The following is a 14,845-nucleotide window of genomic DNA, read 5'->3' as shown; positions in this document are numbered from 1 at the left end:
GATTCCCCGCTGCGGCGGCGGCTGCTGCTGCTCCCCCCAGACACCTCAGCTCTGTGTAGCTGAAGAGCCGAGCTGCCCCAGCGCTACAGGCTTCACGGTTTGCCGGGCAGCCCCCAGACCCGCTGCGCCCCTGGCCGGGCGTTTCCCCAGCGCAGCCGGAGCCCGGGAGGGGAAGCGCCCGGCTGGGGGCGCAGCGGGTCTGGAGGTCAGGGGGTTGCCCGGCAAACCGTGAAGCTGGTAGCGCTCGGGCAGCTGTTTCGCGTGGCTGGGAGGGAGGAGGGGGAATGCGGGGCGCTCAGGGGAGGGGGCGGAGTTGGGGCGGGGACTTTGGGGATGGGGGGGAAGGGGCGGGGCCAGGGCCCCGTGGAGTGTCCTCTTTTTTAAAACCTTAAATATGGTACCCCTATACAAGGAAGCATTTCTGCTCTTTATTGGATAAACAAAAACAAAAAAGAAATCAGTATTGGGGGCATTTTGTCGGTTAAAACCTAAAATCAGAAGACCTAAACATAGTTAAAACCCTGGATAGCAAATACTGGCTCAGTAAAGTCCTTAGCAATTGCAGGGCACACTACTAGTTAAGTTTATCAGGGTTCCTCTTATATCCTATTTAACGCTCTCTTTGCAAAGTAAATAAGATTCTGGTAAAGTGACATTTGATACTTCCTGGGATTTGATACTCCCTGGGAGTATATGTTTTAATTATTTTATTATAGTGTGTTCTTGTTGATGCACAAAAATATCTTTAAATCACATTAAGATTGTGACCTTAATTAATCAAAGCTAGTAAATTACAGGGTTAGGCATGGAGTCCTTTTCAAACTCACTCTTTTGTGCCTCGGTAGAATTGCACTAGCTAGTATGTGTGGGTAAAATCACTTTGCTTGCAGACCCTGGGGCAGATGCGTTAAAGAACAGTATATTAGATACGACGGATCAGAACATTCAGAGTCCCAAACTGCACGCAAAACTCCCACTGCAGTCTGTACGGAGTGAGGCCTTCGCTCTATTGTTAGCGTGTGTGTGTTAATTTCCTTCCTTTTCCTAACTGTAATCTGGAGTGAGAATGAATCCCTGGTCCTTAGAACCATGATTTTAACATATCAGTGATTGGGAAGATGAGCTACCAAAGAAGACCAAGTTAATGAATGGACTCTCCTACCGCACAGCTGTGGCTTGTCCTTCCCTATGAAACAGAGAGTGACACTTGCTTTATTAAAGGCTCTCATAGCCTAAACTAGCATGCCCATGTCAAGCTTGTTCTGCTGTGTTTCCAGGAAGGTCTGACTGCTCTGCACTTGGCTGCGGAGGGAGGCCACTACAACTGCGTGAAACTCCTCTTGGAAGCTGGTTGTGACGTTAATGCCCAAACCCAGGTGAGCAGGAACGGTCTGAAGATTATTCTGTCTCTGAGCACTTCACGTTTGTGCTACTTGTAGCAACTGTGTGGCTGGCACAGCCGCAGTGCACACGCAGTCAGCAGTGCACACGCAGGGCTCATCTCCATTCACCTTCTGGAATGCGACTTCGGTTAATAAAGTATCAGTGCAGAGTGGAAAAGCCATTTGCCCAAAGGCTAGGCCTCAAACACTTGAATGTGAGCCGCTTTGCCCAGAAGGTCCCGGCGCAGGCCGTTGCCATTATGGTATTTTGTCTACACGTACTCTGGAATTTGGAGTAAGGTCTCACTTTCAGTCCCAGCTTTGGTGGGTCATTGGCTGCCTGTTATTCTGTCACCAAACACAGACTGACTTGTTCGCTACAGTGGACGCCCTACCTCCACAGGAATTCTCTTAGCCCTGGTCTACACTACGAGTTCAGGTCGAATTAGCAGCGTTAGATCGATTTAACCATGCACCCGCCAAACGACGAAGCCATTTTTATCGACTTGAAGGACTCTTAAAATCAATTTCTGTACTCCTCCCTGATGAGGGGATTAGCGCTGAAATCGACATCGCCGGGTCAAATTTGGGGCAGTGTGTGGTAATCTGCCTTCTCAAGGGACAGTGCAGCTGGGAACCAGCCAACAGATGAGGCACTTCTTCAGTGCCAGGCCAAAGGGAGCAAGCAAGCCATCTTTTTGTCATGTAAAGTCTGGCCCAGGGTGGGAGAAGTGTTCACCACCAATTAAACTGAAGTTCCCTTCATGGGGATGGAATCTAAGGCCTGGTCTACACTGGGGTGTGGGATCGACCTAAGATACGCAACTTCAGCTACAAGAATAGCATACCTGAAGTCGACGTATCTTAGTTCGACTTACCTCCCGTCCTCACGGCGCGGGATCGACGGCCGCCACTCCCCCGTCGACTCCGCTTCCGCCTTTCACCGCGGTGGAGTTCTGCAGTCCACAGCAGAGCGATCGGGGATCGATTTATCGCATCTACACTAGACGCGATAAATCGATCCCCAATAGATCGATCTGAAGACATACCCCAATAGTGCTGTAGCATCAGGCTGATTGAACAGGTATCATCTTCCCTCTGAAAACATGTACTGTCTGAGAGAAGAGGACAGCCCATCAGGACAGAGAGATATGAGACTATTACAGGGGAAAAACAACACCCAGCGAAAGATCATTAGGGTTTTCTGAAGGATAAGGGGGCAATTGGGAGATGGCGAAACTCATCTGAATTTTGTATCTTAGAGAAGATTCCCTGTGAACGGGTCAGTCCTGCATGCCTTGTACCTCCCAAACTCCTGATTTCACTGCAGGGCATGAGCAATCGAGGCCATTCAACCAAATAGTTGCATTCCCATGTGAAAGTGGTTATGGCTTTGGTTGTGGAGCTAGCCAGTTGAAATCTATCATCCTAGTATTGTCGTGTCCTTAACTGTGTGCACTGATTTCCCCCCTTCTCCCCAGAGGAAGGAATGCAGGGAGAACTCTTGGGGTGGCCTCTTAAACAACTGGGATCACTGGGAAGCAGAATGAGCAGAGACCCCGCTGGAAATACGTCCTTTGGCTTGATAAAAGGTCCCGACTAATATCGGCCGTGTTGCTGTCTTTCTCAGAAAGCGATGACCTGCCTTCATTATGCAGCTCTCCATGGCTATGAAGACATGGCCAGGGTCCTTATTGATGCAGGAATCTACATAGATGCAGTTAATCATGTAAGTCATATTAAATGGCTTGAATCATTGATGAACAGATAGCGCCAAATTCCAGCTTTCTTTCGGCTTGGCAAAAAAATACAGGGCTCAATTCAACACTGCAAAAGTAAGTATTGCTGCGAGCCCGTATTGTGGCTAATCACAGCACTCCATTCAGCCAAGGCAAGATTTGTGTGGGGGAGAACATGTCCTCTGATCCTGGGCCCTGCCTGAGAATGCCCCTTGGCAGCTCAATTATGGAGTGCTACCATATGGAGGGTCCCTTCATGTGGGGGAGCTAGAATTGGGTAGAAAACTGCTCCCTCAGTCTGTGTGCACCTGTGCCTAGACTATCGCCAGCCATTGTCAGGAGAGCTGGGTTCCAAGAAAGCAGAGTTCAGTTGCTGGTTGTGTTTCATATGACAACAGTAGCTGCAAGCTTGTTCCCAGGGACTTCAGCAGGAAGAAGGCTAAGCCTCGCCGTACATCATTCCCTTGTTGAACCTGGAACAATCCTGGCTGCGGTTTATACGTTTAAGCCAAAGGCTGCGTGAATGGAAGTTAAGTTTCAGAAGTAGCCATTGTGTTCTGGCCAAGGTGCCCTTGCTGTTAGGAATTGGGACGTGGGCTGTCTGGCCTAGTGGGCAGAGCAGGCATCCAGGTCAGAAAATGGAAGTGGGGGTAAGAGCCAGAGTCAACTGCCAAGTCCCAGAGCTAGGGGGTTGAGCCAGAATCAGGACCAGTAATCAAAGGTAAGGATCGGAGCTGGGGTCAGATACCAACTGCCAGAGCCAAGGGTTGAGCCAGAAGTCAGAGCAAGGGGGCAGAACCAGGATTGGTAGCCAATGGTCAGGAGCAAGGTGAAAGGGCAGGAATTGGAGAGTGACAAGGATCAGACACGGAGCAGGAGCAAGGCGGGAGCTAGGAGTGAGGAGCAGGTCAGGAACAGGGCTGGATCAGGATTGCAGGAGGCAGGCAAGAGTAGGGGCCAACGTCTGCACAGCTGCTCAGACAGCCCACATGGCTCACTTCCTGGCATAGGTAGCAGGTCTGAGCCAAACGGGCAGCTGCAGGCCTTGGGGGCTCTGATTGACTTTCCAGGTTTAACAAGATGGTGCTTAGCCCATCTCCCTTAGTGCTGACAAATGAGTGTCAGCAAGCCATGGCCCCCACAGCCCCAGGATGTAGACCTGCATCCTTGGATCCTTACATTGTGTGTGAGCTAGACACCCCAATGCCTTTTCCCCCTCATATGCAAGTAATGCACCTTCTTCCCGCAGCAAAATGCATCAGCTGTGCACATTGCAGTGCTGCAGAACTTCCCAGCCATCGTTAAATTCCTCATCGACACAGAGTGCAACCTGGACATCCCGGATAACGTAAGGCTGGGAACCCTTCCATCTCTGAGCCGTGAACCACATTAACCGAGGTTTTAAATCAGCCAGTTCGGAGCAGGGGTGGGGGAAAGAACAACGCTTTTAAAACGTGGACGTTCAGCTCCTGAAACATGAAAATGGCTGAATTGTTCACATTTTCCAAGCAAACGCAGGGCCCGACCCCGCAAGTGCTCTCTGTGCGTGGAATTCCTGTTGAGTTCTTTGGGTGACTGCTATACAAAGTTTACCGAGTCAGCCCCTCACCTCTGAGCTGTACACAAAGAGAGAGAATTTCAGCACAGAAGGATATTTTGAGACAGTTAAGAATGACTGAAAATGGGGGGTAAGGATGGATTTGGTTGGCTCTCAGTCAAAATTGTGGTCTCACTAATGACGAGTCTGTAACACAAAAAGATCTGTATAACCTAGCATTTGATTTTAGTTATTGTTCATTCTACTCTTGCAGTTATCTCAATGCATGCTTGCTTGCTTCATGCCTGCGTCAAATTGCCACATTATTTTGTTTGGTTTCTTTTAAATTTCCTGGGATTTTCCAGAAGTCCTTGAGTATGAAAGAAAAAAATCACAACAGTGGTATCCATATTGACGTGTGTCCTTACGTGCCATAGAATGTAATGACTATTGGCGCTGGCTCCAGTTGGCCAAGGTGTTTTGTTGCTGCTGTGGTCATTGCCTATGGACGGCACTTAGAGCAGATTCTCCATTTCCTGGGCATCTCTGCTTGATTCACAGGGTTTAAAAAATTTCCTTCCCATAGTCCCAAAGGTACTTTGTATAATACAACAAGTTCATCCATCTTTAGGCTGAAATATGTACTGTCGAGGACTTCCTAGTGCTGGTACCAGACCAGGCCATTGTTATTTCTGAATGGCTCTAGCAGTTCACTGTGGGCCCATTCCAGTTGATGGGAGAGTTACATTGACATTGAATGGGCATGAGGGAGAACAGAACGTGCTCCTCTGTACACACTTACCATTGTCTCGCAGTAGAATCATAGAATATCAGGGTTGGAAGAGACCTCAGGAGGTCATCTAGTCCAACCCCCTGCTCAAAGCAGGACCAACCCCAACTAAATCATCCCAGCCAGGGCTTTGTCAAGCTGGGCCTTAAAACCTCTAAGGATGGAGATTCCACCACCTCCCTAGGTAACCCATTCCAGTGCTTCACCACCCTCCTAGTGAAATAGTGTTTCCTAATATCCAACCTAGACCATCCCCACTGCAATTTGAGACCATTGCTTCTTGTTCTGTCATGTATTGTTATAAATGGCCATATTTCTTCCAATCATTCCTGGCCAGCATTTCCTCCCAGGTATTTCAACTTGCTTCTGCTTTCTTTTTACACAGAGGCAGCAGACACCACTCCATATCGCTGCAGAACACGGGAGACAAGACATAGCTGAGATGATTCTCATAGCAGGAGTTAACTTGAAGTTAATTGATAAGGTAAACATCCTTAGGGATGGGATAGATGCGTGGGGATTTGGAGGAAAGACATGTTTTGTTTGATCTCAGCCCATGAGTAAAACTGACAGTGTTATTAACATACAAACATTTTCAAGGACTAAACAGTTAAAATAATGCTTTTTTATTGGGGGGGCGGGAAGTGTTCAATTTTGAAGGGGATGTGAATGATTCTTAGAAAAGTACAGGGTAGTTCACTCTTTGCTATGCAAAGTTCTCAGACCCGACTCCTGCTACTGTAGGGTGACCAGATGTCTCGTTTTGAAAGGGACAGTCCCATTTTTTTGTACTTTTTCTTATATAGGCGCCTATATATACCCCCCCACCCCCTGTCCCGTTTTTTCACAGTTGCTATCTGGTGACCCTATGCTACTGCCATATATTTTCACTTATATGTGAATATAACCAAACAGTGTTATTCTGTAGCGATCATAAATAACAAATTATAGCGATTATAGTGCAAAGAAACATTTTAATGGGTAAAAAAATAAAAGATCCAGTGTGTGTGGATCTGAAATACCCAGCATTCAGTGCTCTGCTTGCTGGGGAGAAAAAAGAAACCCCAGAACTCCAATTAACTAAAAGAATTTTAAGAGCACCTGGCAAATTCTGTTCTTTGTTCTGAGAGTGTAGCTGGGCATATTTGCATATGTGGGGGAAAAACTCAAGAGCATTCAGCCACAGGTTAGTATCAGAGCTACAATTTGCTATGAAGTTAAACCGCTGCACGTTTTATAAACGAAAACTAAATCCAATAACTTAGCCTTAGGTACTGAACCAAAATAAATGTTTGTTGTTGCCACCATCGGGCAGCTCTTAGAAGGAGAGCAGCGGCTCTCAACCTTTCCAGACGACTGTCCCCCTTTCAGGAGTCTGATTTGTCTTGTGTCCCCCCAAACTTAAAAACTACTGGCTTCCAAAATCAGACATAAAAATACAAAAGTGTCACCGCTCACTATTACTGAAACATCGCTGACGTTCTCATTTTTACCATATCATTATAAAATAAATCAATTGGAATATAAATAATGTACTTGCATTTCAGCGTATTGTAGACAGAGCAGTGTAAACAAGTCCTTGTCTGTATGAAATTTGAATTTGTACTGACTTCGCTAGTGCTTTTTATGTAGCCTGTTGTAAAACTAGGTAAATATCTAGATGAGTTGATGTACCCCCTGGATGACCTCTGCGTCCCCCCAGGGGTACACGTACTCCTGGGTGAGAACCACTGAACAAGAGGAAGACACTGCACAGAGAAAACGTGCTTGCTAAATTGAGGACATTTTATCCCCAGTACAAAGTGAGAACTCTTCATTACCAAAAAGCCAATCCCAGCACAGAATTCCTCTCCTGGTATGCTGCATTTATTTCTGATAACTGATAGATACATAGATAAGATAGACAGATGATATGTATTCCAGTCCCATTCCTCTCTATCTATGCGCAGTTCATACAATACACTGCTCATACATTAATAGTCAAACTGACCTGTGTCGTTTTCTAGGAGATGGTTTCTGTTCATACACGTACTGCAGAAATTTGTGGGATTACACGGATCAGTTCAGATCCATACACCTCGGTGAATCTGTTGGACAAAGGGCCGTAGTTCGTCTCAGACTTAACATGTAGTACTGAGTTGAGCCCTCGGAGACACGGGTGCAAGCGTTCAGTACCCCATGAATGTCTGTAAAGTGCTTTGAAGCCCCTGTTCTCTAAGTGGTGAGATCAGAGACATTTAGGGCCAAGTTGTGGTTGCTCCTGCCTGATGCAGTGGGGAGAGGGCACGCAGAGAGGGCATTGTTGCTGTCGTAGAGAGGCATAGGGAACCTGGTTCTGGGCGGGGCACAAGGCAATTAGCAAAGCTACCACAGCTCCCAGAGCAGAAGAGACGGCGAGCAGTGAGTGGCATTCAGCATCTAAAGGGACAGATGACCGGCTGGGTTGGGAGAGTGGCTAGAACCTGCCCCATGCATTTAGTGCTTAGTGGTGCAGCATGTGCCATTTTGAGACTCCCTCTAGCACCCCCTGCAGGCACTAGGCTTGCAATGCACCCAAATCCACCTTGCCTCTATCAATGATTGCTGATCCCCTTAATGTGGCTTCTGTAAACCCTGCTCCTGTAACAACAGGTAAAAATAATTATGCTTTAATCTCTTAAAGAGCTGGGAATAAAGTAATGGCGGATCACATTTGTCTATCACCAGTAGTAATTGGGGTGTTTCAGCTCCCACGTATGATGGAAGATCCAATCACTGCAGATGGATGAAATGGAAGGATGGTCCAATGGTTAAGGTGCTGGCCTAGGACCTGGGTTCAAGTCCCAGCTCCACCCCAGACTTCTTCTGTATCCTCTTAGACATCACTTTCGTCTTTCTGGGCCTCAGTTTCCCAACTGTAAACTGGGGATAATAGCATAATCCCTACCACAAAAGTACATTAAAGACTGGGAGGTGCTCAAAGACTATGATGACGGGGGGAGGGGTCAGATTAGTCTCGAAAATAGAGAAATGGCGAATATACATTTTGGACACCATTTTTTTTTTCCTTCTTAATTTCAGCAAGGAAAAACATCCCTGGATGTAGCTGCCCGGGGGAACCATATCAACTTGGCGGACATGATTATCAAAGCGGATCGGTTTTACAAATGGGAGAAGGTAGGCAACATACACTGAGCCGAGTATCCTTAAAAACATCCTTTATACGAGACAGTTCTCTGTGCTTACCGGTATGAGGGGAAGAGAAATGCAGCTGATCCCACGGCAAAGAGCGCTGTGTTTTCATCGTCCACTTAAAAAACCAACAACAAAGCAGCCCACAACTGTACCACAGACTTCGCTTATTAATATAGGAGTCCCTGCTGTTAAATATCCTGGCTGCACTGGGAGGAAGGGAGGCCGGATTTTCACAGATATTTAGTTACCTAAAGATCGGTGGGAGTTTATAAAGCACTTAGGCAGGTTATGCGTCTAGCCCCCATTGAAAGTCAAAGGGAGTTAGACACTGTCACAACTCCAGTCAAGCGCCCCCTCTTGGCCACTCACCAGACTGCTGTGAGGGGATCCCACCAGTGAATCCCCCCAATGTTTTAAGCCTCTGGAGTCTGAATAGATCCCAGGCGCTGTTTCTATCTTGGGGTCCCTAGGCACGCTCTCGGGATCATCTATTCAGCAGCCCCTCCTAAGAGCCAAGACCTCACAGTCCAACTGCTTAGTCTCTGGAACCAATGCTGACCCCCAAGATATGCTCATAGCGTAACACCTTCTCCCAAAACTCCTGCTGCGTGAGCATTCTGGCTCTAATTTACTGCTCGCAGGGACATGTGCTAGGTGTAGCAGATAACGTACAGACACTCTGCACAGGATCCTAACACATTATTGCTCTTTCTTTAATAGCACGAGGCACACACAGTTCTAAAAAAAATAAATCCTACCAGGAGTGTCCTGGAGTCTCCAGGAATTAAAGATGAATCTTCAATTAAAGATTGTCATGTGATGAAACCTCCAAAACTACATCCAACCCAAATCGGCAAACTTAGCACCTTCTTGCCTCAGTTTCCCCACCATTCCAAAGTCTTCTGGGAGATGGGGTCATCCAGTGTCTTCCTGTTGCAGCGTATGGCTTGGGTTCAGAAACACAGAGCCTTCTCCCGCACCTCACTTCTCCCTTGGCCAGTCCGTCACCTTCCTTCTACCTGCCCAAAACTTCCTGACTCTCTCTCTGTGAGTCTCCCCTCCACCCCCCATGAGTTATAACTGCCTGCTTTGTCAGCCCTGTCTCCAAGCTGGAGAATTTCAGCTCTCTCCACTCCCCTGCTTCCTTCAGACCCGAGGAGGAAGTATCTTTTCCCAACTCAAACAAACCCATTGGCTCAAGGTGCTTCACTCTGAGTAGACCATAGCTGAGTTCTAATGGCCCAGCATTGTCCCTGGTCTGGGAGGTAGGCTTATCAGCATGGTAGATACACACCGACAGAGGGGCATTCCTGATACCGCAGCTTTCGTAGCAACACGGTATTATCAGCCAGAGTTCTTCAGTTGTAAATAGGTTCCTCAGATCACCATCCCAAGCACCTAACCTGTTTAGGCACTCTTGGAAATCCCAGCAGGAGTTCTTGGAGGATGGTCTTGCAGTGAAGGCCTAGAGCCAGGCTATCGGATTCTATTCCAGGCCCTTAGACAGGCTGCCTGTGTGGCCTTGGGCAGTCATTTACCCTCTCCATTTCCTCATAGTACTTGCCTACATCGCAGGTGGTTGAGAGCTTTCTCTCATGTTACTGAAGCATGTTATTCAAGAGCGTCAGACAGAAGGCTCTGTAGAAATGCAAATTGTTACCTACATGGGCTTCTGTAGCCAGGATGCCATTAACAAGATGTATTTAATTGGGCCAGGATGAAAAGGACAGTTAGTAAAACAGAAACGTGCTATGTCAGAATGAACTTAAACTGCCCCAGTGGCAAGGCTGGGGGATATTACAGACCGGCCATTACAAACAAAAGCATGGTAGGTCTATTACTGGAAGAGCCCATGGGCGTTCCTAGGGATTATGCTACTGCTGCTGCTAACAATCCAGTGTTAGTTTCCTGTTGTCATCAGAACGTCAGCAAGTGGAACCTGATAGCCTATAATCGGGGAATGCGAACAGAGGACATAGCTCATTGTTCAGGGATTCATTGTTCAGGGTTGTGATGTTTTTGGGGGGGGGTGTTTTTTCTCTCAACCTAAAAGAAATGTGAAGCCTCGCACTGAAACTCCTATTTTAACATCGTAGGACAATCTCAGCAGTGACTCCGACTCCTGGGTGGCAAAACACTTAACCTTTAAACAAGATCACAGGCTGGAAACGCAGCACATTCGCTCAGTGATGTGGAGATTAGCTACTAAATACCTCAAACCCAACGAATGGAAGAAGCTTGCATACTACTGGAAATTCACTGATGCACATATCAGAGCCATTGAGCAGCAGTGGGCAGGTATAAATCAGATGACGTTTCATTTATGCCAAGCATTTCCATCCTTTTCCTTTAATCTATATATTGCTAGTAGATAATTCTCCAGCAGTGGCACTGGGCCACATGCTAAGGAAGCCACCTGGTTCAGATGGAGCAGCCACAAGATTGCGTTTGAAATGCTTTATAAAATAAATAGGAAAAATGTGTCCTCACCTGAAACTGGCTCGTAGGAAAATCCACAGCTCCTAAACAAGGGGTCTGCTGCCTCTCCCTGGCTGCTATAGAGAAACCCCAAGCCTAGGAGGTCTTGTCCCTAAAGGGAAACTTGATTGCTGTAACTGACAAAGCGAGACAGGTCTGAACACCTTCCTACTGAGTGAGCATTTTCAGGCAAGCGGATGAACGTTTCTTATTCTTCTGCACAGGGAGACCACGGACTTTAACCAGTGAGATTTTATTACCAGTGCCCTGGTCTTATGGGGAGCCAACTTCCACCAAAGACCCTGGCCCCACTGGGCCGGTTTGCCCTTTGCTTGTCCCTCTGGCAATTAGGTGCAAATCTAGAGAAGAGCATTTGGAGAGCCACTAAAGAGAAACTCAGGACCGTACACCTGCCCTCCTGGAGAACGGGCTGTGCTTTCCCCTTTTGGCTCAGCACACAGAGCACTATGGGGGCAGTTAGAAGGGTATGTCAGGACAGCCGGCATTCTGAGCTTGGAAAGATCCCTGTTTGCAAATCAAGGCTCGAAGTGGAAGCATGGAAGAGCCCAAAGAGTCATAAGTTTGCATGAAACATCCTCTGCCAAATTCAGTCATTTACTTGCAGGTGGCTTTCAGAAAACTTCCAGTTCAAGGACCTGGGTTGCCATAACTAAGTTACATGAAGCCCCCCCACTCCCCCTTTTTTGGGGGCAGCCTATTCCATTAAATCTTTGATATTACTTTGGATGTGGTACCAAGACTTTTAAGAGGCCAGATTTCTTGTTGAAGTCAACCTATTTTGACCCAATCCTTTCAGCTAACCATGATTTCATTCACTTTCCCCTGATGTCTATGCCTTGTTCCCGACTCCTGTTTTGTCAGGGAGCTGCAGTTGTGGATTAAGACAGAGGTGCTTTGAAATTCACACTATGAAGGTTACGGGAATGTCATTGCTGAGATATTTTCAGACGAGATGTAAGCATGTCCCATCAAAATAGACATAAATTTGTCCCACCAGTAAGAGCATTTGGAGGGCTTAATAACCCTTAGTTACCCTTAATAACCCTTAGTGTGCCTAGATAGCTCATTAGACCAATAGATTGGAGTAGAGACCATTATCTTTCCTGCAACTTTGTGTTCTCTCTTAGAAACCTTCTAAATACCTGTGCAGCTTTTGAGCTCTGTCCTTCCAAGAGGGCAGGGAATACCGTCAGGGAAGCAGTTAGGAAGATGTTTGTCCTCCTGTAGAGCCAGACATAGAACAGTGCAGAAAGGGGGAGATGGGGCTCTGTTTTTAAGGACCTGAGAAAGTTATTCAGCAAAACAGCAGAACATGAAATACTTACACCTACAAAATGCAAAGTGAATCAAAGCTACTGTAGCACCAACCCATTCTGTCCCTGCCAAAAGCAGAACCAGTGTGCTACCTGGGGGAGGGATAGCTCAGTGGTTTGAGCATTGGCCTGCTAATCCCAGGGTTGTGAGTTCAATCCTTGAGGGGGCCACTTGGGGATCTGGGGCAAAATCAGTACTTGGTCCTGCTAGTGAAGGCAGGGGGCTGGACTCAATGACCTTTCAGGGTCCCTTCCAGTTCTAGGAGATGTAATATATGGAGATATCCTACCTGGTGTGAGTGCAGGCAGCTGTGAGTCCAAACGGTTTAAGAAGTTGGAGTTGCTGTTTAAAGAGCAGGTTTAATTTCAATATCAGATTTTTTTTTTTTTTTTTAAATTGAAGCAGTGTGGCTGGGCAGCAAATAGGGCCAAATTTACCCTCACATCCATTTGCTCAATTCCCACCACAGTTGAAGGGAGTTCCACGTGTATCAAGTCAGAATTTGATGCAGTCTACGGACACCATACAGATTGAAATAGAGTTTCATCCGTGTATCATTCTTACCAGGTACTAAAAGCTACAGGGAGCATGGCCACAGAATGTTGCTTATTTGGCTTCATGGTGTGATCATGGCAGGAGAAAATCCAATCAAAGGACTATACGAAGGCCTGGTGGGGATTTGTAGAAGAGACTTAGCAGGTAACAATCCATCACTTTCCTCTTAATACAAACTTAGCACCATTTGAATTAACCTTTTAATACTTTATTTAATTTCTGTAGCTGTTGCATAATGTAAGTATAGCCAGTCCTTTTTCTAAATACAGAGTCTTAAACTATTAGCCTCCAACTCCTCTAGTACCTAGGTGGTTGTCTTTTCCCCCTTGTTTTATGGAGTACACATATTTCCATATACTGCTGGGCCATTTCTCCTGCCACTTTGTACCTCCCATTCATCAGAATCTTTTACTAGAGCAAAAATACCCACACCCAGGCATGTAGAGCCTCCTTTGTTAAGTAACTAGGATTAAAAAACCAGATTGAGTAGACACCCCTCAGAGTAAAATAAAAAAAAAAAAAAAAATCAGCGCTGATGTCAAGCTGCCACTCAGCACAAAGGTTCAAGTGATATTTTTCATTCCGCTTCCCCTAATGGGTGAGAGGAAAAACACCTATGATGTTTGTTTTACAGAAAGCATTAGGAAAAAGGCAAATGAAGAATCCACTTCTGCAAGGAAGTGTACAGCAATGTAACAACTGAAGGGGAAATGACTGTACGATGCTGCCTCCGCTGACTTTTTCCTAGAACTACAGCGATTGAACCTGAAGCATTGAACTATTCACCAAAAAGTGGCCATAAAACTTAAGGGCTTCTTGTCATGACAAGTGGCACTTCTGCTGCTTCCACTTGAGATCAGGTAAACTACGAGACACATCAGCACATGCTAATTGTAAAACATCTTTATCCAAGTGTGGGGTTTATTTGCTGTTGCAGAGATGCTGGTGAGTATAATACAAGCTAAGTGAAAAGTCTCATTTGTGCTACTGTGACTACGTTTCAATCAGGACTCTGATATTTTCTTACTGTAATTTGTTTACATCTCGTTTTTTGTATGTATAATTTTTTTTAATTGTCTTATAAGTTACAAAGGGGAGAACCTTTCTATTTAACATGTAGTCAGATGTGTTCTTTACCCAAACATCTTCAGTTTTTGTCCATGGCACCTGTGGTTTACTGTGGGAGGAATGCTCAATTGTTTAGCTGCTGGTGTCGTTACATTTGTTGGGGGGGGGGGGGGGGGGGGCGGGAGAGGGGTGTTACCTGGACTGTATTAAAGAAGGGATCATATTTTGGATCCCAAAGCCTCGACAGTTTCCCATTAGCTGGCATTTGAAAGGCTACAAATTCCATAGTCCTGTGCAATTGAATGGTTGTTATTTGCGCTTTCCAAGTCATACTATAGATTTGAGCCATCTTCACACAAATACACAATACAGTTTTGTTAGCATCAATACTTTTCCAATTCATTTTACCTTATATAGATGAACCACCTCTACCTTTTTGTGCTCTAAAAGTGCACAACTCAAAAGCAAGAGGGATTTGAAGGGTCAGTTCCCCTCCTTGGCGCATAAACATCTGTATATTCCCTAAAGGGGAAAATGTCAGCATACAGGCTAACATGTTATCGCCACACAGGTAGCCTAGCCTTGAGTGCCAGTACGCGGTTTACTCGATTTCAGTACGGAAGAGGTAATCACCTGTTATTTATACCAACCCTCACAAAGAGCACACTTTTCTTAAACACTCAGAAATTTGTCATGTGAAGTTTTGTATTTTTTACAGTGTTTAAGGGGGAAATCAAATCTGTTCTCCAATAAACTAGAATATTTTTCCTGTAAGGTGATGGGTGAT

The 14,845-nt window shown here is 46.1% G+C and overlaps 1 protein-coding gene across 3 annotated transcripts in view; it reads left to right on the top strand.

Annotated features, from left to right (window-relative positions):
• Positions 1–14,832, top strand: part of ANKDD1A (ankyrin repeat and death domain containing 1A) — a 34,750-nt gene extending 19,918 nt beyond the window's left edge. The window contains exons 8-16 of one of the 3 annotated variants that reach the window (XM_042856585.2): positions 1,278–1,376; positions 3,013–3,111; positions 4,371–4,469; positions 5,834–5,932; positions 8,509–8,604; positions 10,719–10,920; positions 11,983–12,075; positions 13,003–13,134; positions 13,625–13,824. In XM_042856585.2, coding sequence (XP_042712519.2) covers positions 1,278–1,376; positions 3,013–3,111; positions 4,371–4,469; positions 5,834–5,932; positions 8,509–8,604; positions 10,719–10,920; positions 11,983–12,075; positions 13,003–13,134; positions 13,625–13,686 — 981 coding nt within the window. In that variant the 3' untranslated portion in view covers positions 13,687–13,824. Of the gene's footprint in view, positions 1–1,277; positions 1,377–3,012; positions 3,112–4,370; positions 4,470–5,833; positions 5,933–8,508; positions 8,605–10,718; positions 10,921–11,982; positions 12,076–13,002; positions 13,135–13,624 lie in introns of all 3 variants that reach the window. The other 2 variants (XM_065559205.1, XM_042856586.2) reach the window with 2 other exon arrangements.
• The last annotated feature ends 13 nt before the right edge of the window (positions 14,833–14,845 follow it).

Source organism: Chrysemys picta, chromosome 10 (assembly GCF_011386835.1).
Source record: "Chrysemys picta bellii isolate R12L10 chromosome 10, ASM1138683v2, whole genome shotgun sequence".
In the NCBI taxonomy this organism is placed as follows: Eukaryota; Metazoa; Chordata; order Testudines; family Emydidae; genus Chrysemys; species Chrysemys picta.
The sequence above is the reverse complement of the archived record's forward strand: the minus strand, read 5'-3'. Positions and strand labels throughout refer to the sequence as shown.